At 52.3% G+C, this 23,792-nt stretch overlaps 1 protein-coding gene across 10 annotated transcripts in view; it reads right to left on the bottom strand.

Moving 5' to 3' along the window:
- Positions 1 to 23,792, bottom strand: part of Znf423 (zinc finger protein 423) — a 319,020-nt gene that overhangs the window by 5,500 nt on the left and 289,728 nt on the right. For all 10 annotated transcript variants that reach the window (XM_087206799.1, XM_021260944.2, XM_087206804.1 and 7 more), the window contains 2 exons: positions 21,336 to 21,467; positions 19,513 to 19,628 (listed from right to left, as the gene is read on the bottom strand). In XM_087206799.1, the coding sequence (XP_087062925.1) occupies positions 19,513 to 19,628; positions 21,336 to 21,467 (248 nt within the window). The remainder of the gene's footprint in view (positions 1 to 19,512; positions 19,629 to 21,335; positions 21,468 to 23,792) is intronic.

Genomic DNA, 23,792 nt, shown 5'->3' with positions numbered 1-23,792 from the left:
TAGCAGATTAAGGGCACAGAAACACCAAGTCTCCCCACCCAGAGCCTCCCACCCACAGAGCCCACCCAGCCCTCACCTTGACCTGCTACACCTCCCTCTGGTTCCTGGTTGGGACACAGGCGGTAGCTGATCGCCTTCTCCCCGATTTCCCCACTTGGCCACTCCATGATGGGCTCCAGCCACACAGCTCCTGTGAGTCTGGCTTTACAATGGCCTTTCTTGGGGGGCTCTTTATGGATGCAGGAGGGGTAGATTTCACAAAAAAGACCACGGACAGAGAGAGGACTTCTGCTTGGAGGTGCTTGAGGAACAAGCCAGCCTCCCAGTTATTCTTCAAGGACAGCTGGGGTTAGGGTCTGCACTAGGTATGTATATGTGTGTGCATGTGTGCACGGAGAGATGGCCTTCCAGGAAGATGAGCCACCAGGGCAACAGCCAGAAGGTGTGAATACACTGATAGTGATCACAACTCCTGCTTATCGGCTCACTGTGTGCCAGGCCCCATTCTTCACACTGCACTAACACTCCCTCATTAAGGCCTCATGACATCCTGTGAATTAAATACTCTGTCATCCCTATTGTACAGACAAGAACACTGAGGCACAGAAAGGCTCAGGCCCACCGCTGGGAAAGCCAGTGAGGCGCTGCACCCACACCGTCTGTCTGCAGAGCCCCCTCTCCGCCAGGCACTGCTCTGCCTATGAAATGTGAAAAGTGCAGCATATGTTGGGGGAACAATGAATAATTCAGCTTGGCAGAAGCACAGGGTATGCGCCATGGAGACAAGCCTGGAAAGAAAGGGGGGGTCTTATTGATGAGGCTCCATGATGCCAGACAAGGCAGCTTGCCCTTAAATCTGGGCCATGGGGAGCCATCGAAGGTATTTGAGCTGTAGAGTTACACAAGATGCAAGACACGGGGAGAAGCTCATGCCTCTAGCCAAAAAGGTGTCTCAGCAGGGCGCATGCTCCCTATCTCTTCTGCTCCTGTCTCCTACTCCCTCTGCAAGCCTCCTCCCCAACACACGCTCTGCCATCTTTCCCTTTGGGGAGGGTACACATCTCTGCCTCCCCTTTCTGCTGCGTATCACCTGGGCAGCCCCTCTCTGCTTGTGAGCACTTATTTTTAGAAGCATTTGACAATCGTCCAAGGGTCTAAGACGAACAGATGGCCTGTCTTAAAGGCTCGTATGTTCGCTAGTTTGCACTTCTGACAAACGGTAAGCATACTCGAGAGCGCGCCATAAACAGCGCTGAATGAATACTCAGAACACAATTTAGCTAATGTGCGTCATTAAAATTAGGAGTGAGTGATGGCTCAGGCTCCCTCTAAATGCTGCCCAGTGCTGCAGCCACTCCCCCGGGGGCCCAGGCGTGACATGGACATACCCCACCTACCCCAGGGGCCCCACTCAGCAGGCCAGAGTTACCTGTCTACACTGAGGGCAATGTATGAGATTTGCCCATGTGGAAGTGACACCCACATCTGGCATCAGAATGAGGCCAGGGACACTGGCCTGGGACAAAGCCCTGATGTGTCCTGCAAGACAGAGGATGAACAGCTCCTCCGGGTGTGAGGATGTGAAGTTTTCCCGTCTGCCTCCCAGACAGACAGCCTGTTGTCTGCCACTCAGAGCAGCAGGAAGTGAGCGTTGCCCGCCTCAGCCAGGGAAGCCAGCTCTCCTGTGGCACCCTGGAAGCATCCAGGGAGACCGAAACTTCCAGGGAGCAAGGACGTGGGGGACAGGGGCAGGAGCAGATTAAGGACCCAAGAGTCACCTGTGGGACACAGGAGGAGCAGCTGGCCCATATCTGCCTCTGATCAGACTCCTTTTGTTAGTTTCTCCAAGTGGGCCGACTACCTGTGCAGGGAGCCCAGGCAGAGAGGTGAGCACCCCTTTCTCTCACTTGCCCCTCACGATGCAAAAGGCCAAAGCAGGTGGCCTGGATGACATCCAGTTCCACAAGAGGGAAGTATCTTCCCTCATACAAAAACATGGAAGAAAATATTGTTGTGAAAATAGAGTCTGATAAACTCCTAAGGGTGTAGATTCCATCCACTCTGGAAATAAACCCACCGGAAAACAGATTCTCAGGAGGGAAGCAAAGCCTCTATTAGGAGCCTAGCCCATAAACAGGTTCCCACTCAGAGTCACCCAACAAAACAAGGAAACTAATGTCACCTGCCCTGGAGACGGCAGACTCAGGGAGCCACAACTCGGCATGCATGTAGGCCCTTTGGTCTCTGTGTAAGCAGAGAATGAGGGGAAGGGTGAGACTTCTGCAGCAGAAAAAGGGAAAGTGAGTCATGGCTGCTGTGACAAACAGAGGGAGATAAAATCCTCCTGAGCCTGCAAGCAGACTTGCCATTCTGAGGCCAAACAGTGGCACCTGACCCTGAGCCCTGAGTTAATTTGGCCACTGCAGCTCTCGCTGTTTCTCCAGAGATGTGGGGGTCCCGAGTGGCTAGGCCCCTCAGGGCAGGGTACCTAGTAGGCTCAGGACTGGGTCCCAAGTGTTCCAGCAAAGGATGCTGGATGATGAACAGTGTGTGGATGCCCACCGGCCCCCTCCTGAACAGAGCTTCAGCACCAACCCCATCAACCTCACAGATCACTGTGAAGTCTCCTCAGATTACACGGCCAGGTACTGCTTGGACCCTGGCCACAGTCACCTCAGTATGGATTAATGCATAGTCACCTGTCCTCAAAGTGTGTGAGTCAGACCCCTAAGGGATACAATTCCAGACAGGTCAGGAGCAAGTCTACCTATTGTAAAGCCTGGAGGTGAGCCCAAGGTGGAATGCCAGGAAAAAAGGGTGGGTATTAAAAGGGAGTGGTGATACATGCCTGTAATTCCAGCACTGAGGCTGAAGCAGGAGGATCACAAGTTCAACTCTTGCCTGTGCATCTTTATGAGATGCATCTTAAAATAAATAATTAAAAGGGCTCAGTGCAAAGGTCCTTGGGTTCAATCCCCAGTACCAGCGGGGAAAAAAAGGTGTAGGGAAGATGGGCCCCAAGATCAATCCAGGGATTCCTCTTCCCACCATGAGGCAGATCTGCCACTCTGATCATGAGTCCCACATAATACGCATGGACCACTTTGGAAAGACCCAAGAAGCCTATTGGTGGGGGCGCCAAACTCTCAGGAAATGTTTGTGTTGGGAAAGAGGATGAGTTAAGGGCGATCCATTTGTAGCAGACAGGATTCCTCCAACTACCTGGAGCTGTGTGTCTGGACCAGGCTTGAAGGCCACACTGCTATTGGGATCATGGGTGCAGCTCAGGCCCATAGAAGGCAGTAAGACCCTATGGGGGCTGCATCAGTCTTAAGAACTCTGTGGAAAGGGGCAGTGCCCATAAGCCTCAGGCCATGACTGCCATGTGGACCTGTGGGCTAGCACTGGCCCAGCGTCTAGTCTTGGCAGAAAATGCCATCTAGACATAATGGCACGTGCCTGTAATCACAGTACACTGGAGGCTGAGGCAAGATTGCAAGTTCAAACCCAGCCTATGTGTAACTTAGCAATGTAGCAAGACTCTGCCTCAAAACCTAAAAAAATAAAGGGTGTGTGTGTGTGTGTGTGTGTGTTCGCGTGCACGCGCTGGGAATGTAGCTCAGTGTGAAGGCCCTGGGTTCAACCCCCAGTACTGCTCGGTGTTTGAAGCACTACGCACGTCAATCAAAACAAGCCTGCAGGTTGAAGCTGGCTTGAGGCCTCTGGTGTCTCTGAGGGCTTCAAGGTGCCTCACATATCTTCCTCATGCTTTCCAGGCTGGGATCCTAGGCAGAGTGGAGGTGGGGAACAGTGGCCTTCGGTGGCAGATGGCCTCAGTGTTATTTCGGGTCTTCAGGGGTCAAGGAACAGTTAACCTCTGAAGAAGAGGATAAGGGCAGGAAGTGAAGGTCAGGATCACTGGCTAGCCTGTGTATTCCCAGGGTGCACCTGGAGCTGGCAAGGGAGACTAGCGCCTCCTGCCCTCCCACAGTCACACAGAGCCCAGGTGGTTGTCTCAGGGGCTGTCCCTTCTCCATGTGGAGAGGTCAGCACCATTTGCGTACTACTCTACACCTGTCATAATTATCCACACTCACTCTCCCGGCTTTCAGGGGGCCTGAATGCCGGATTGTCCTCCCATCCATCTCCTGTGGGGGAGAAGGAGGGAGCCAGGTATTGTGGGGTCAGCCTACTGGAGTGCTTATAAGAACAACATATGAGGCAGGACTCCTCCCTGCCCCCACACGACCATACACACGCACACAAAGCACATACACACGTGTGCACACGATAGCCCACAGTCACACATATGTACACTCACTGATAAGCCACAATTACACCCACACAATCTTATGGGTATCCCTCAATTACACACACGCGCACACACACACACACACACACACTCTCACTGATACCTCAGGTTCACACGCAGTGATACACCACAACGCCCCCCAAACTCTTGGATACCCCACACTCACACACACACACCCACATACTCACTGAAACCCCATGGTCACACCCACACAGATACTCGTGGATATGCCACATTCACACTCACATGTCCCCACACTGATACACAATCACACACACATCCATGGATATGTCACAGTCACACCCACACCCACCCACGTACACACTCATGAACACTCCTCAATCACATACCCAACCTCACACACCCACATAGCCCTTACGATGATAGTGCTGGGAGGTGTTAAGGTGCTCACGGGCTCATGGGCAGCAGGGCATCATGGCTATTGCTGCTCCTGTGTTTGGCCTCCTCACCCTGTGCCGCTAACTGCCCCAAGCCACAAGCTGGGTGACCATCCACTGGCCCCTCTGAAGCCGCCTTCCTGACCAAGGGAAACTCAACACACAGAGTACTCCTGAGGAACTCAGCTGCTGTCGCTGAAGGAGGCAGGGCCACCTGGCTAAGGCCCAGGGGTCTCAAGCACACCCAATGTGTGCTTGAGTAAATCCTGATCCCTGACCAGGCCAGACGGTCCTCCCAAGTCAGGTGTTCGCCGGCCCAGCCTCAACATCATCTTCCAGGTCCCCCAGTGCCAATCCCCTACCCCTACCCCTCAGCAGGATTCCTGCTGCCCGGTGCTCCTCCACCCAGGCTGCCCCAGGACTCTTCCTCCTCTGGCGTCTCCCCTGTGGCAGCCTTCCTGCCCACTATTTCTGAGTGGCAGCCTGCAAGCAAGGGAGCAAAGTAAACCTTCTACTTCCTGGCTCAGGAAGCTGCAGCTGCTGCCCCAGGGCATGTTAAGACTTTTTCTTAATATTGTAAGGAACCCTTGAGGACATTAGGCTAGGTGAAATAAGCCAGAAATGGAAGGAAAATACTGTCTGACTCCTCTTCTATGAAGTACTTAGAATAGTCAAATCGAGAGAGTCAGGGAGCAGGATGGTGGCTGCCAGGCCTGGGAGGAGGGGCTGGGGGTGAGTTGAAGGGGGCAGAGCTGCAGCTTGGTAAGATGAAGAAATCCTGGAAGTAGACAGTACTGTGGATGCACAATGTGAGCGTACTTAATGCTACTGAGCTGTACCCTTAAAAACAGTTAAGATGGGAAATTTTATCACAAATCAAAACAAAGTGAGCAGGATCCTGCAGGGTAGGCAGGACAGGTGGGAGAGAGAGGAGGATGCATTCTGTACCCACAGCCAAGGCTCAGGGCCATTCCTGGGCAGCCACCCTCACGTCTCCAGCTCTAGGGTTGAAAGAGACACAGGTGTGAGTGGATGGAAGCCGCAGCATCGGGGACACGATGCCACCTGCCAGGCACTCGCCTTCTCCACTTCCATGAGGGGCTTCCTCTGTGATGCTCGAGCTGCCCAAGGGATCAGCACTGTGGCTCCCAGTGCCAGGCTATGGAAGACCGGACCCATGAGGGACCTGAGGGCTCTCACACTAAGCACAGAGTCCTCCATGGCACCGTAAGGAAGGGGCTGAGTTTTCCCTGGCACTGCAATAAGGAGACAGGAAGATGGGTGTGAGGCACACCTACACATGGTGAGAATTTTGCTACAATGGAAAAACTAAAGTGGGAGGAAATTTTTCCCCTTGATTTTCTTCTGACTCTTTGAAAGTCTTTACAGCTTTCAGTATTGATTCATCAAAAGGCAATGAGCAAACCCAGCTCCACATCATCACGTTTCACAAACCCAAAATCAGGACAAATAGCCAATAGTTGGGATGGACTATTTGAAAATCAGGGCTGCACTGGAAAATCTAGGTCACACGGTCACTAATTATACAGAACACGTATGTTCAGGTCCCCGAACTAACCCAGTGCTTTTAAGGTTTTGTAAATGAGGTATGAAAACTTTGATCAGATCCATTTCTACTTTCACCTAAATTTTTGTTAAAAGGAACTTCTATGCATCTTCAATTTTTTCTGGAAAACTACCCCTACTGATAAAGAGCTGTCCTGGAAGACACCGAGGGCACTGAAGACACTGTTGCCTTCAGAAAACATGGGCCAGCATCCCCCAAATGGCTCCTGGAGTGCACATGCCTGAGCCTCCCTTGCTCACAGACCCCCAGGCTGCAGGGCTAGAAGTCCCAAAGATGGACCTAATTTGCTGTGATGAATTGTGTGCATGTGCCAGTGATCAAAGCTGCAGCTGAGACCGATTACAGTTAATAATCGCCATGGTCCTTGTGAAACACCTAGGTGTGTACACCCTTGCCAGGCTGGAGAGGATGTCCAGCATGACACAAAGCAAAGCGCAAAGGGCAATCCCCACCATCCAGAAAGGCAGGGTTCCATGGGCTGCCTAACGCAGCTGGTCAGACTCTCAGCCTGAAATACCTTCTCTGTCTGCTCCAAAATCCTCAGACCCCAACCAAGCTTTGGGCACATCACTGTCCACACACCTTGCTCCATCATGACCAAATAAGTCTCCTCTTCCACCCCTGGCAGAAGTCTCTGGTTTCCATGAGGCAAACCAAGAGCCATCTCTGTCCCCTTCTGTCCTATCCTATTCAACTAACCAGAGGGTGTGTGTGTGTGTGTGTGTGTGTGCGTGCGCGCGTGCAGTTTTAAAGTGGGAATACCCATGAGTAACTGTTAGGTGTGGAATTAAGGGCATATGAAGAAGCTGTGTAGTTCTTTCATGTACCTCACACTCAATATTGATGGAGGATGGATGGATGGATGGTAGGTGGATAATGGGTAGATGGATAGGTATATAAGTGTGTAGATGTATGGATGGATGAATGTGTGAGTGGATGAATGGGTGATGGGGTGGATTTGTGGGCACATGGATGGGTGGATGTTGAATAAATGTGTGGATGAATGAATGATGGAAGAAAGATGATGCATAAGTGGATAGGAGGGTTGTTGTCTTACTATCTCTGTGGCACTAGGCAAGTTACTCTACTCCTCTGAAGTAGCCCTTTACTCATCTGAAAGTTGGGACTAATATTATTGACCTCATAGCCTTGCCTTGAGGTTCAAACTGGTTGATACATGTAAAAGGTTTTACAGCACAGAGAAGGTTTTGCAGATATTAAATCCTGTCATAAGTAAAAACTAACCACAGGCTTTGCCATCACTGTCAACTCAAAAACATGGAGGATTCCACACTTGTGATGTGGCAGCTTCAGAAGCAAAAATGAGGCAACTGAAGTTGGTACCACAGGCCAGGGATGCAGCTGTCCGCACCACATCTCCAGGTCTGATTTGGCAAGGGGTCCAGTCATTAAGCAGAGAAGCAGCCCCACCCCGACCATTTCTCTCTCCTGCTCAAAAAGTGAAACTGCAGTGTATAGAATACCCTTCCCACCCTGCCCCACAAGCTCCACTTCTTTCCCACGCGTCTCCTACTTTAACGCCCATATCCCAAGACTCAGTTTGCAGGTGAGAGCAAAGGGCACTTCTAGTGGCCTCAGGCCACAGAGGCCACCGATGATGAGATGATATTTGCAAACTGTGAAGGATCTTCACACAAACTGACAGACCGAGGTGGGCTGTGTTGAACTGAGGATCACATACCCATGTCCATGCAGCTCATTGTTGACCTGCAGAACCATGGTCCAGAGGCTTCTGGGTCTGATTTTTTAAAAAAATAAAAAAATCCAGCCATTTAGTTCGGTGATAAAGGAGACAGTTCTGGGGCTGGTGACCTGGGTCTGGCTCTAAGCAGCTCTGTGGCCTCATTGAATTTGTTAACTCACTCTGTGCCTCAGTTTCCTTATCTGAATAATACAGACATTGTGAAGATTGAATATTTAATGTATACAAGTCCTAAGGATAATACAGTATTTAGCATTTAATGAACACTAGATAAATATTAGCACTACAATTTTGGGAAACCTCCCTGTTTTGAAATACAGACAACCATTTAAAGGCCCCACCACCTCCAGGCCAATATATTTCCACCCTCTTTGCTCTTAAGAATGTCTCACATGACCATGACCGTGGCTTTTCTCTGTGTGTCTCCTCTGCCCTATGTGAAGAGGGACTGGGTGGGAGGGATCATTCTGGATAAGTCCTTTATCCCCACTCCCTGCCTCAGGCAATTCCAGCATCTTGTTTCCTCCTTAGCCTCCATCATATTTCCTACCAATGCCACATTTTAGCTCTTCAAAGACCCCAGAGGGTATAAGATGCTCCAGTATTTGATGTATCACAATGAACCAAAACATGATCAATTAAACCATAGCACACAGATGAGATATATCAACTTAAGAGATGTTATACTGAGAATAATTATGCATCTGCAAAAGTGTCCATGAACTATGGTAGCAACTACCATACAATGAGCTCCTGCCATGTGCCAGAAACAGGACTATCTACCTGCTCCTCATCTCTTGTCTTACTTCTCCAACTGTCCCCATTTTACTGATGAAGACAATGAGGCTCTTTCTGAGCCTTTCTGTCAAAGAAGCCTTGCTCAGTCCTCCACCTTGGATTTAGCCCAAATGACCCAGTCTGAAGACTGACTGCCTTCCCTCTCCCTGTCCCCAGCTGCACACTTCCTCTGCTGTGTCCTGGTGCCACTTAAAGGAGACACCAGACTGGAACTGTCACCTACCCTTACTCGTGGGACAGCCACACAGCAAAGCTCCTGTAGCCCCGGATGAGCTGGTCCCTGTTTGATTTTGTCTAAACTTCAGAAGCAGAGTGAGTGGAGCCATATTCATTATTGACACAGCAAAATTAATTTTCTGCCATCTCCTCCCTCTCCACTCCCGCCCAGCCTCCACCTCCACACCTCCCCTGTGAGTGTTGATGGGCGGCTGCTGACTGGTGCTCCTGAAATGCCAACTTGCATTTCTCATCATTAATTTCTTTCTAAATGTCATTAGTAATTGTTCCTGTTCTACCATAGAGTGCAATCCAGGCTTCCATGAGAGCGCCCTCATTTCTTCTCCTAGCTGGTGGGGGTCCCAGGGCCCCTCCCCCAACAGGCCAGAACCAGCATCCTAGCAGGAGGTGGCTGGCCCCACCCACCACCCTGGGGAGACAGGCAGCTGTATCAGGAGACGGTCTGAACCAGATGGGGCTCAGCAACACAAAAGCCTGCCACGCAAGGTGTGGGAGCAGTGGCTGATGCACAGGTTCAGAGCTGGACTGTCCAGGTTCAAACCCTGTCTCTGCCACTGTCTAGCTGGCCTCAGTTTGCCAGCTGTAAAATGGGGATAATAACAACACTGGATAAAAATAACAGGATTGCCTTCAGGATAAATAAGGTAATCACTGCATAAGGTCTCCCACAGGGTCCAGTCATTACTATTACTCTTCACCTGCTCCTTGCCTCTCACCAGAGTTGCAGGCTCGCGTACTAGCTGTCTGACATAACAGCAAACAGGTGCCTCTCTGAGTCTGTCCCTCCCATTGAGTGGGACAGTAACACTGACAGCAACTCCGCCAGCTCTACCTCCAATGCTGTCCCCTCCATCAAGCCCAGGGAGGGGCACGGGCCTTGCTGCTTCATGCCACACACCCCACCATCACCTGCAGAGAGGCCCTGGCGGCCCATGTGCAGGTGAGGATGGTGAGTCCCTGAGATGTGGGCAGGAGGGCCACAGGCCCAATGTCCCACTAAGAGCAAGCGTCAACCCCAAGATTCACAGCCTCTGGCTCCACACCCTGCATACAGGGAAGCCTGTATGTCAGGGGCTCTCTGTCTGCGTTAGTGCGGGGCAGGGCTCTATACAGTGTAAACCTCTGTGGGTGCTGAACCAACAAGGTGCCCACTGTTTGTAGTATTGTCATTGTTACTAAGAAACTGAAGGCATTTGGTCCCGGCTGGGACTGAGCCAGCGAGGGGCTGGGCTCTCGGCGCACACAATGGCCACAGGCTCGAGGCTCCTGGCAGTTCTCCCATGCCCATCTGTCGTGATGGCATGGTGCCTCTCTAAAGTTGGTTGGTCCCCTGCCCTAGGGCATGAATGACAGGCCCCAATGGGCAGACGGGCAGCCCGAGGCTGATTCCAAGTGCCATCTCTGCTCGGAGCTGGGCCTTCAGGGGAAGGCCCCTCAGGCCCCACCTGGGCCTCGACACACTTCGTCACTCAGATGGGCTGACCCCAGGGGCTCAGTAGGGCATCTGAGCAGAGCTGGCCACAGGCTCCTGCCCTAAGGCCACCCATCCAGATGCCCACTTCCCCTCCTCATCCACATATCCGAGCTGCCCAAGCAGCGACAGCCCTGTGTCCTAGGAGCTGTTCGTGATGTCGGCACCACCCTCCTGAACTGGCCTCTCTGGGAGGCAAAGCCTACCCACTGCCCTCAACACCCAAAGAGAGATCACCCTTGGCTCCTAGGGACTTTGAGAGTAATTTTCACCCCACTGTGGCAACTCAGGGGCCAAGGACACAGGTGCTCAAGTCAGACTGCCTGGGCTCACAGCTCTGCCCCAAAGGAAGCCTCAGTTTACCCATCTAAGACAAGTGGATCTTATTCACACAGGAGGTCTCAGTGCAACCTTCTTGAGCAGAAGTCACTGCCAGGATCTCAGTAACCACTCAGAAGCAATGGGTTCATTTCTACTCCTTTGGGCAGCCTCAGGACAAGGCACATTCTCAGTGCCCAGCTCAGTTCCTATCAAATGCAGCCCTGAAAGCGGCACACCGAGCCCTGTAGGCCATGCAGGGCCCCAAGTAGTGGCACCAGGAATATGATGATGATGACGATGTCACGCTTTATTGTATGCAGGGAGGGCCTTGTCCCATGGGACAGTAGGCAGAACAAGACTCACAGACACCACCTGCAGCTGGTAAGACAGTGACACAGTAACTTCCAATGAGGAGGGACCAAGCCGAGGCCCAAGCTTCCCCTGTGACGCCTGGGGGACCCACAGCAGGTGAGAGATCTAGTCCAGGCCTCTGCATGTCTCCATCACTGGCATACATCTGGTACATGGTAGGTGCTCGACAAACATTTGCTAGCTGGACTGAATACACATATGCACAACTGACTAAATGAGTCAAGAACAAGTGAACTGCAAGCCCTTAGGTACCCAGACTGTGGTCACGATGACTGTGACAATGACGACACTGACTGATGCAAACCAAACCTTGGCTCAGAGCCACAACCGTTGCTCAGGCTTTATAGGCACCACTGCCTGCAGAGAAGGGAATGCCATTCCCCCATCTCCTGGAACCCAGAGAAGGCCAGCAACTTGCTCACAGTCACAGAACAGCTTGGCAGCATGGCTGGGGCCTGGGACGAGGCTGGGGGCCCCACACATAGCATGGGCACAGTATGGCATGCCATGCTGCCATGTAGCAGAATCTGGGCTGTCCTGGGCTATGGTGTCCTTCGCTAGTGGGGAAGGCAGGAAGTGCAAAGCATTCATACTGGGAATCTGCCACAATTACCTTTAGGAATCCTTGTATTCTAAGAATGGTCTACTCAGGTGAACAACAACTCAAGGCCATAGATTTTGACCCATTTAACAAAGGAAGCAATTGAACCCAGAGAGGTATAATGCCTGCAACAGAAAATGATGGGAGAAGGGTGACCTGAGGAGGACAGCAGTCAGCCAGCCCTCAGCCTCCTCGGCTCATGCAGACTCCATGAACAAAAGGTTCTGACTCTCCCAGGACCCACTTCCAGGCCAAGCCCTTAGGCCCCGTTCTTCATACTGTGGTGGGATAGCAAGGACTGGGCCATCTTTAAAGCAGGAAGGAGGATGATGTGCTACTCACAGAAAGGACAGCCAAAGAGTTGAATACTAAGTATGCGCCTAGAGCACTTTTACTTTTTAATTATTACTAGTTGTAATTATCTAGCTGGATCTGACAGCAGCAGTGCAAAGAGGCAAGAAAACTGGCTTCTTGGTTACCCATCTTATAAGGCTCAGTGAGGTTTAAAATGGGCTCCCAGAGTCTGTAGATTGCACCATTGCTCCTTTTTCTCCTCTCTGTGTTTGTGTTCTCCTTCTTACTTTTCAAGAGCTAAAAATATGGCAAAACATATGGAGATGGATGGATGGATGGATGGATGGATGGCAGAGGGAGTCTTCCATCTCCAAGAACTCACATTTGAATGAGAAATCAGATGTAGACAGTTATTTATAACCTATATTGGCAAAGGTGTCAGAGATTAAATCAAGGACTGGAAAAGCCTAAGGAGGGCTAATCAGGAAGGGCTTCTCAGAGAAGGAGCCTCCTGAGATGGCTGAAGCCCGAGAAAGGAAAGGCATCCAAGGAGAAGAACAAGTGTGAAGCAGAAGGCAGGATCAGCCCAGAAGGCAGCAGAAAGGCAGCTGCCCTCTGTCTCCCTTGCTGCCCTACAGCCCTACTGCCTTCTCTTCTGTCCCTTTCCCCAGGGGCCCTGCACTGGTCTTCCCTTCCTGGAAGACCCCCAGCTATTGCCCACACTGGCTTTCTCCACTTCAGAATGCAGGTGAAGTGCTAGCCTTTGCTGATCACCTGATTAGATATTTTATCCCTAATATTCCTTCACCCCTGCCCCAACACACACACACAGCACATGCTCCATCACAATGGTGTTTAACTGTCTTCAGAATTTCACAATCTGAACTTACCTACTGCATGTGTTTACTGACTTATCATCAGTGCCTCCCCTAAAATGTCAGCTCTGTGAGAAAAGACACTTGCCTACTTTTCAGTTCAGTCCCAAGGCCCCCACAATGTCATCAGGAATAGATACCGAGTTAAATATGTGTTAAAGGAATAATGAAAGTAAGAGGAAAGTTAGGGTCAAGCCAAATGATCTCAGGCCAGGCAGGAAGGGTCCTGGTGGAGCTCAGACCATCCCCTTGGCACACAGAGACCTCCCCCTGGCTGGGTACCAGGATCCAGCCTGGCAGGGTCCGGCTCGCCCCATCAGAAGGGCTCCAGGTTGCTTGTTAGAATACCTAGTTCTGCTTTTAATCAATTGTAATCATTTAGCTGGAAGTGGCATGATTAGACACACACAAGCAAACAGCATGAGCTAATCCTTTAAACATGCCTGCTAGATGCTGGGCTGGCCGCTTTGCTGCCGCAGGCCGCTTACAGAAGCGCTTCCTGCAGCCCCTGGCTTTGTTGGAGAGGGAGTCCAAATTCCAGGGTGTGGAGCAGGCCCACCACTCCCCATGCCCAGCCCACCAAGGAGAGGGCTCTGTGTACACGTGTGCATGCATGTGCATGAGCGCACTTGCTGTGAACTTGGGAGCGCCCAGGTGGGTGGCCCCAACCAGTGCTGGGATACTCGAAGCTCCACCCTTAGAGAGACCTGTGTGTCCCTCAAGGCTCCATCCCATAACAACAACGAGGAGTCCCAGGACCCTGGAAAGGGTTGGAAGTGAGCAACACTAGGAAGAGGGAGGTCTTGGGATGTCTTCATGACTACAATTAAGCCCTCCTCTGCCCAAGCTCAGCCTGTGCTGAACCCACCCCTGGGCTCTTCTGTAGGCAGGAAGGGCTGCAGACTCCCAGGGCCTCAAGCTCCAGGCTGGGCTCCTGGCAGAACGAAGCCATGGTGCTTCCACCTGGCTCACCCAGGAGCACATTTTTTGCATCCCCTGTTACTGCCACTCGTGCTACCTGCTTGGCCCAACTACTAAAATAGTTTCTGAGTCCCCTGACAACAAAGGCTTTTTATAGTTCAGCACTGCAGGCCTCATTTAAATCTATTAGCTCATATAAATGGCAATTTATTTAAACTTTGAAGGGTTTCTGTTTGCCTTGGTGGCAAAGATGATATGGCTTTGCATGTGGCCTTGTCACTTGCTCATGACCTCAAGCAAATCACGGGACCTTTCAGAGCCTCGGTTTCCATTTCCATACAGGAATGAGAGTGGTCACTTTAGGGCTGGTGCAGACATCACCCAGGGAGAGTGCTGAGATCAGGGCCTGGCCCACAATGGAGTTGCACAGAGGAGCTGCCAAGATTCTTTCTTGTCCCTTTTGGGGGACAAATCTGCCCTCAAACCCCAGCCTGCCATGGCTGGTTAGAGCTTCCTCCCGTGCACCCCCTTGGAATGGTGAAGAACAGGATGCAGCAAGCTCTCCAGATGCAGAGAAGGAGATGTCATCCATGCAGTGTCTGCGGGCATCCATGGGGATTCAGGAACAGCTGGGGAGACAGGCAGAGGCTCCAAACCGGCCCCCTAGGTCGGCTTATCCCTGGCAAGGGGCTGACAGGGCCCCAGGCCTTCATCTGCAAAGCCTGCGGCTGGAAAAGCAAGGCCAACAGCCCTGACATTTGCAGGGACATCTCATCTCTGATCTCCATGCCATCTCCCTTGAGCCTGGGCACAGCTGAGGATACAGGGGCCAGAAAACAAGGCCCAGGCCAAAGCCATGGAGGTGGGGACATGGCGGCCCAGCCTTCTGGCCCCACCCATGCCCACTGCACCTTGCCCTGGCACCCAGCTCTCCCCAAGTCCCAGTGTGGGGCTCTGATGTCCACGGCCTTGAGGTTTGGCTGGGCGCCACAGAGGGGAGGGCACACTGTTTTGCTTTGTTCCAACTTGGGTCAGAAACGATGAAACTGTAGCAAATTCCAAGTGGAGGGAACCCTAAAAACCCACAGACCCTCAAGTTGCCAAAAAGCTTACCCTAATGATAACAGTTTCCATCTACTATGTGCCAGCCATGTGCCAAATGCCTGTGCAATAGAGCTATAAGGTAGGAACCATCAACATTGCATTTACAGACAAGGAAACTGGGCCCACAGAGGAAACGTGACAGAGCAAGTCTTCAAATACACAACCACTCTCATAAAGACTGTGCTCCCAGTTTCACCCTCTGCATGCTCAGCCCAGAAAATCAGGCTGCAGAGTAGAGTACAGCACAAGCCAGAAGGGGCAGAAGACAATCTGAGAAGACAAAGCAGCTCTACCTTGTTTAAGTGACACTTGCGCCCTGGGAACAGAGCCACCAAAAACCCAATGTCACTTCCTACTCTTGCCATCCAAAAGCCACCGACACACCCCTACAGTTTAATTCCGGTTATGCTTGAGCTAATTCTGGAGAGTAATGCCTGAGCCATGATTATGAAAGACCAAAATCCACGTCCTGTGTTCAAAAAGTTGCCCATGTTCAAAAGTTGGGCCACCTGACCCATGCAGAGAAGCCCTCCACCACAAAGGGCCAACATACCTGAGACAAGTGCCTGCCTTTCTACCACCACCCCTCCCAGTCTTCTGAGTTGACCCAAGACAGACTGCTAGGAGCTGTCTGAGAGCAGGGTGGATGCCCACAGCCTAGCACACCACCTTGTCACTCTGCCCTATCTCTTCTCCCACCTACAGCCCCTGACCACTACTGATCTGTTTTCTGTTGATAAACTTGGGCTTTTTTTCTAGAATGCCATGTCAACAGAACATACAGCATGGCACCTTGTCAACCTGGCATTTAAGTTCCACCCATGCTATTCTATTTATCCATGATTGGTTTTTATTGTCAAGTAGCAACTCACTGTACCACCAGTTATCATGTCACCAGTTACCTGCACACCAAGTAAGAGGCTGGGGGCTTCTAGTGAGGACGATGATAACCACAGCACACAGAGATCTGGGTGTGAGCTAAGCTTCCCTTTGTCTTTGTGAACACCTAGGAGTGGGTGAGCTGGTTCACACGATCAGGGTACATTTAACTTTGTATGAAATTCGCACTCTCCTGTGTGTGGCTGGACCATTCTACATGGACGTGTGGGAGTTCCCCTTATTCCACACCCTCGCCAGCTCTTGGGATCAATCGGCTTCTTAGTTCTGCACGTGTTTCAGTCACCCTAGTGGGCGGGTGTGGTGTCACAGTCCGTCTGCATTTGCTCTTCCCCATGCATGTGATCTGGAACTATCTTCTCCCAGTCTTTGACTTGACATTGTTTTAACAGTGTCTTTCCAAAGCTGCAGGATGTAAATCAGATCGCACCTATCCCCTGCTTGGCTTCCTGTCGCCATGGGGATAAATTCCAAGTTACTTCACTGGAAGAACCGGGATGCTGTCTGCTTCTTCCCACCACTCTTCTCCCCCAACTCCCTACCTATGAGCTGCCTGCTGATGTCCTAGCAATACGCCTCGCTCACACTGTCCACAGGGCCTTTGCACGCATGGCTGTCCCCCACGAACACTGTGTGCTCACCACCTGAGCCTCAGATCTCACACCTGAGACGGCCTCACCCCCTCCTGCGGCGCTCCGGCCCACTACCTGGTTTTATTCTGTGTCACTGATCATTAGTGAAAGATGTCAACCCTTGGATAAGGCAGGTTTGTCTTGTTTGCACTGACCTCTCAGTTCTAGAACTAGTGCTGAGCAGAGAATGGGCCCTCTACATACATGCTTCACACAAATAAGCGGCAAAGTTCTGTTCCCTCTCGGACTCCTAATCACTGTTATAAATATGCCCTGGTTTGTCCAAAGTCCTTTGAATTAATCTCAGTCTTTTAGGCAGAGCAAGTTAAACTCAGAATCAAACAGCACTTGCACCTCCCTCATCCAGGAAACTATGCTCCTGTTAATACATCCTAAGAAAACATTCTATTTGAAAGCAGATACATCAATGCTGACATAGAATAAGCCCGCTGGGGTCCAATTGTGCCCCTAATGCCCCTAGCTTCACAATAGCACTTTCTGATTCTCAGTCCTAAACTGCACATCTCATATGCGCTCAGCCTACAGTCCCGTGCACCTCCCCATCCCAGCTTTCTTGGGTCTCCCTGCATGACCTCAAGTGCCATATGGCCACTAGAGCCAGTTATGGGCCCAGCAAGGACAGAACCTCTGTCTGAGCCAAGTCTCCTGCTGCCTCTCTCAAAACCCCCCGTCACTTCCCTTCCACCCAAACTTGGCCTTCCAGCCCCAGCTTCAGCATAATGACAACGACAACACAAGGCCCGAAAACCCTCCTTTCAAAAACCAGAAAATTGCTATTCAAGTTACTTAGCGAAAGCCACTATTTGCATAGACTTGGCATTGATACAACACTTCCCCATTTAAATGGTCTGTAATTAAAATCATTAATTGCAGAAAATAGTGGCTCGTTAAGGCTGTAATTTTGTAAGGTTCTCAGCATTCGAGGACCTGACTTATAGGCTAATGGGGTGACCCAGGAAACCGCCCTCTCACATGACCCAATCCTGGTCGGGTTGGTCCAAAGCCCATAGCGGGTGGAGCCAAAGCAAGATGCAGTTTGTAGTGGGCAGCTTTCCTATCTCTCCACACTGGAGAGGTTGGGCTTCAGCATCCAATGCCAATGAAGCTCCCAAAAGGCAGGAAGGGGAAACTTCCCCGGCAAAATCTTACAGCCAGTGAAGAAGAGATCAGTCATCCCTCCCTTGGTGTCCGGACAACGGAGAAGGACCAGGCAGGGACTAAGCAAATCCAACGTGTAAGTAAATTGTGGTTTGTGTGCTAGTGGGTTTGGAGAGGCCTGTCCTATTGTGCTTTAAGAAAACATCACCTACCTGGCAGGGGCAGAGCCTGTGTGGTGGCCAGGCCCAGCAGGTAAGGCAGATAGGGTAGGGCAGGCTGTATCCTGCACTCAGGGGGAGGAACCCACAGCTAGCAAGCAGGCAGGGAGGCCTCCCCCTTGGCATTAGCAGCTTCTGCCCCCTCCCACATGCTTAGCACAGAGGCCCAGACGCAGGGTAGGGGCCCAGGGGAGAGCTGTGGGCAGAATCCCTACCTCCACCGATGATGGCCTTTTGGAGGTGGAACCCCTCTTCAGGCCTGGGTCTGGGCAAATGGGTCCCCAACTCTGTCTCACATTGTGACAATGGAATAAAGACCACATGAGCAACTCAGAATCTGTGGGAAATCAGTGGGGCTGACCAAGCCGGAAAAGAATCTTTCAGCAAAACACTAGACACTGTACAAGGCCAGAAGCCAGGTCTGAGCCCAGCCTTCCTGGGCTGCCAATGGGGACAGAAGAAGGCACCACTGTCACCACCCAAGTGATGGAGCCCCAGCCTCAAGATATTCGCTTCCTTGCCCCATGGAAGCTGAGCATGGGTACACGGCTCGCTCGGGCCAACACAGTGTGTGAGGAGGTGATGTGTGTCACTTCCAAGTGGACAGTCTGCTCACTGGTCACCAGCTCCCCTCCCCATCCTCCTTGCCTCAGTGACCTTGGACTATCTGTGGGCCTAAGTCACTGAGTGTCAGGAAAAGAGGCCCTCCCCAGACTGGATATGTCACCCAAGCAATCCAAGAGCTTTTGTCCTTAGCCAGAGATCCAGGAGACACTGCTGGTGCAGCCTGAGCTACCCTGAGCCTCCTGGCAAGGGCAGCAGCCTGCAGTGTGGGCCTCCTGAGCACCTGTCCATGAAGGGTTTCCATGGTATTTCTTTGGGGGCTGCCGTGTTGTGCTGTGCGTGTGTGGTGTTCCTGTGTGTATACAGCACTACTCTTTGTCCATGACATGGCGGGGGGCTGTGTGTGTGAAACATCCTTTATGTGTGCAATGCCATGTGCAATTTTTCCTGCACATGTGTGGTGTTTCTGGAGTGCCTGCAACCTCTGAAGTGTTAATAGGAATTTCTTGCAAAAGCCAGTGGGAGAGAAAGCAGTTTCACCTGGGCACAGATCCTGGTCCTCAGAAAACCAATGACAGGCGAGAACAGAAGGGGTGACATGGTGCTCTGGGCAGTGGCTGCTGGTGTTGAGGGGACTCCAGGGCCCTCTCAGCTACTACAGATGCTAGAGGAGGATGGGGGAGAGCTGGCCAGGACACAGGGGCCCCACCCCAAGGACCACAACAGCCCCTTCCTCCATGCTGGGGCCAAGCCAATTCCACTGCTGCCTGTCTCTGGCTTTCCCAGGCAGAAAGGAAGGACCTAGAGCTCCAGTCTCAACTCCTAGCCCCACACAGCCCCAGCTCCTGGCCAGACTGGCCACAAGGACAAAGCTCCATCAAATATCATCAAACAATGTCAGTAGGAAACGGTGTCCTGCAGAGGGGAGGGGCATGCCTGGGAGACACCAGGAATGTGAGCCAGGCCACCGTAGCTCCTCTTATCAGGAGGTGGCCCCAAGCACCAGCCCCCACCCTCCGGGCTTTGCCGGGTACCCCACTGGGAGGCCCAGGACCTCACCCACTCACCTGCAGCTCGGTTTGAAAGAAGAACTTCTGCGGGCACTGTGAGCAGTCGTAGATCTTGTCCTCCTGCCCATGCACAGCAAAGATGTGCTGCTGCAGCTTGTTGGCCTGGACGAAGACTGCACAGGACATGGCCATCAGAGGCCAGGTTTAGACATCAGCTAGCCACCTGGCAGTTGTCCCCCTGCTACTCCCAAGGAAGGATCACTCAGGCCTGATGAAGTTGGCCAAATGATCCTATTGGGAGCATTATTAACACCTACTAGAAGGCCTCAAGGTAGATAAATTGAGCTTTGCTATTTTGTAGCTATGTAACCTTGGACAAGACACTTAACCTCTCTGGGCTTCACATCTTCATTGGAAAAACAGAGCTCAGTAGAGTATGTACCTTACTAGGTGATTGGGAGGATCAAATGGGTTAATACTCATGAAGTGCTTAAAAGATGACCCCAGCCAGGCGTGTTGGCACACACCTGTAATCCTAGCACTTGGGAAGCTGAGGCAGGAGGATCTCTGTAAGTTTGAGGACAGCCAGGGCTACATAGTGAGTTCAAGACCAGCCTGGACTACATAGCAAGACATTATTAAAAAACCAAAGAAAAAGAATGATCCTGCACATAATTAGGTCAATCATTGTGGCCTTTTCTTCCTCATCAGCATCAGCCAGATACTACTGAGTGTGAGCTCTTCGATCACCTCTAAGACCTGTAAGGCAAGGGCTGTTGCTCTCCCCATTTAATGGGTAGGAAAACTGAGGTACCAGGAATGCCAAATGAACTGTCCATGGACCCACTGAGAGCAGGTGGTAGAGTTGAGACTAGAATGAAATAAGTTTAGCCCAGTGTCTGGTACGAGAAGTTGCTCAACCAGTCTGAATTGCTCTTCCTGTTGTAGAGGTTACTGTGAGCATCCTCTGCCCCCCAGGATGACAGATGGGCGGGGCCTCCTGAGAGCAGACAAGGAGGCACCAGGGTGTTCCAGGACTTCTGAGACCCTAGAAGTGTGTGAGTGTGTGGGTGACCATCCCAGGGCACAGCCCCCTCCCAGGCCTGTCACAAAGCGAGTCACAGCCCTGGCCTCACAGTGTCAGGAGTCCCTGAGGGGGCCCGGCCCTGGGCACACACAGGAGGCAGCCCTGCAGCAGCTGCGTGTCTGCGAGGTGAGCACTTCAGAGACACCCTCCCGCCAGGCGCCCTCCCCTGGGTGGGCTCCCGCAGCAGCAGACGGCAGATGTCGGGAGGCTGGGGAAGGCCAGGCTCCCCCACGCACACCAGCTGCCATCTGGCCAGCAGGAGGGGCCTGCAGAGCCCCTGAGACTCGCCTCGGGCTGGGACAGCCGCTCGCCTGGGCTGGCAGCCAGTCTGGGGGCTGGGGACTTGGCCAGCAGGGCTGCCCTTGACCCCTCCACCCTGGAGCAGGGATGGGACATGGGCTGGGCCAGGGCCAGGGAGCAGGGGACCCTCTCCCTCCCCAGCACTGGATAGAACTCATGGCTTGGGGGACAAATGCGGTCCCAGGAAGGGCAGATGACAACAGAATGCCAAGCAGAGTGGACCAAAGTTCCAGCAGCTATGTACAGAAGCCAGGAAAGTGGTACCTGGTGGGCCCAAGAGAAAAGGCAAGAGGGTGGGGTCAGGAGGGGCATGGTGAGTTCTGCATGGAGGGGCAGGGCGATGGCCCATGACTCTCACTCAAGGCTCCCCCCCCCGGCCCCGGCGGAAGCTGCCAAAAGGACAATGAAGAGCATGGGGTCCTAGCAGTGAAGGGCTGGCCTGGCTCCCTTCCCGCTGCCACGTGGCCCACTGCTGTGCACACCCGAACCTTACCTGTGAAGCACACAGGGCATTTGAAGGTGCCACCCATGCCCTCAAAGCTGTGCTCGATGAGGTGACAGAGGAGCTTGGCTGGGGAGTCGAACATCTGGTTGCACAGCTTACACTCGTGGTTGATGCCTTCCTCTGCAAGGAAAATCCACAAGTCAGTAACTTGCTTACCACTCCAGGCACGAGCCCAGGGGGGCCCCAGGACAACCTGGTGCCAGCCCTTCTCCAATCCTTGGAACTAGGGCTGGGATGGGGGACACAGACACCAAGACCCCTCCTGGATCTGGATGGCCCAGCCTCTGGTGGCTTGCAGACCTGGGGGTGGGGGCGGGCCCAAATGTGTGGCTGTTGAAGACAGCACTGGCTTTTTTCCCTGCTGGTCACAGTCCATGTTCAACAGCTTGGATTCTGAGACCATGCTGCTGAGGAAAGGAACCCAGAATGAGATACTGGATGGAGAAGGGAGCTCAACTAGGATTTTAAAAAATCTAATCAAATATTTATTGAGTGCGTACAATGTGCCAGGAAGACTACTCTGAGCTGGGGATTCTTCGGCAAACTACACAGGTACTGCCCTTGCCCCCATTCTAGTGGAGGGCAGGAGACAGGTAATAAAAATGACCAGCACATAATGAAGCATCAGACAGTGATCTATGTGGGGGGCACCAGGAGAGGGGCGGGTGAGGGCCTGAAGCAAAGGGAGGGTGTGCCCAAAGCTCAAGGCACAGGAAGGTAGGCAGGGGTTAGGAAGGTGAGGTCAGATGGGCCAGAGGTGGACAACGCAGAGGCTCTGCCAGCTGCTGGAGGACTCTGGGACTTTACTCCAGGAGCGATGGGCAGCAACACTAGAAGATCATGCAACAAACAAAATATTCCCTCTCTCTCTGAAACAGATGGCCTACCCAGGGGATCTCAGACAGTGAGCACACTCCCCATTCTGCTTCCAGACCAGAACACAGCTCCATCTCCTCACCTGGGAACCTCCACAGCCCCAAACCTCCACTCAGAGCCACCCAGAGGAAAGAACCACCGAGCACTAGCATCACACCAGCAGGAAGGAACCTCACAGCCAAGGTCTGGCACCCTTGCCTGGAATCAGGCAGAGCTGAGTTCAAATCCTAGCTCTTCCTCCTCCAAGAGACACACTCTGGGCATCCGTTCATGCTAAGTGTGACGAGGAGGGCAGTCTGCATCCATGCCTCATGCCAGCAAGGGGATAGAGAAACAGATGACTGTGGTCCAGGGGTGGGCAGCAAGTGAGGGGAGTTAGCTGCTTCAGCATCACATCAGCCATCGTCCAAACTGGGTTCTGCACTTACTGGGTAATTACTAACCTCCCTGTGCCTCAGTTTCCTCTTGTGAAAAACCCAACAACCTTCCTCTCAGATTTGATGTGAGAATTGAGTTAATAAATGTAAACCAGTCCCTAGCATACAGCAAGTGCTCAATAAGTGTTTAACTGCTAGGTATGTCAGTATTGGCAAAAGCCTTATCTGGGACAGCCAAGGACACAGCCCTCCCTGGATTCCCACAGGGAACCAGTCTCACCAAAAGTGCCAGGTGCTCTGATTTACCCTCAAAGACAAGAATTAGGTAGCAGAGGGGCTCTGCTGCTGGCAAGATACAAACACAGATGGGCTGAGGCTCCTGGTTAGTCCCTGGGTCCCCAGGCCCTGGCAGGGGCTGGCAGGGACAGCAGGCATGTCCCCCAGCCTGGCTGCCCCTGCCCCTGGGCACCCCACTGCAGAGGCTGGAGCACACATGCACACACATGCACACACACTGGTGCGCAGGCAGGTGGGCCTGCCCCACATAGCCCACTGGCTGGAATCTACTGGGTGTTTGTCATGCCCCTGGAGCCCCGGCAACTAGGCCACATGCACCCGACAGAGTTTCAGGCAGATCTTCCATTTATACTAGCGGAAAAGGGATTCATTGACAAGTTTTGGGACACGGGGCAGGCTCAGCACACTCGCAGCACAGGCCCCATGCATGTCTTCTACCTCCTATAGGGAGACCCTCATCATAATTATAGATGGCCTCCAATTGTGGGGCTGCCTCAGAAGAACCCCCAACAGGCCCCTTGCCCCCTGCATAAACAAAGCCCGGAGTATGGGTTCAAGGGATGAATGAGACACTGCCCTTTCATGTGGCCTCCACATCAGAATGCGAACAGCTCTTGGACATTAATGAGGCACAGAGTGTGCGACAATGACAACTGTGCAGGGGTTTTCATTCGAGGTTATAACATTTGAATCTCAGAAATAACCCTGCTTTTTAGGAAAATGGAACTTCTAGGAAAAAGAAATGGGCTCAGAGAATGAGAACACTTGCTAAGGTAACACAGCCAGCCAAAAGGGGATGTTGCTCAGAACAGGGTACAAAACTGTACTTATTTATATATGTCTCTATTCCATCCCTGCCCCACATACCACCTCCTGGCAGCCTCACCACATGACT

This window comes from Heterocephalus glaber, unplaced genomic scaffold, assembly GCF_053883595.1.
Source record: "Heterocephalus glaber isolate CG9 unplaced genomic scaffold, H.glaber_assembly_v1.0 deba00000071, whole genome shotgun sequence".
Lineage (NCBI taxonomy): Eukaryota > Metazoa > Chordata > Mammalia > Rodentia > Bathyergidae > Heterocephalus > Heterocephalus glaber.
This window is presented reverse-complemented; position numbering and strand designations above follow the sequence as displayed.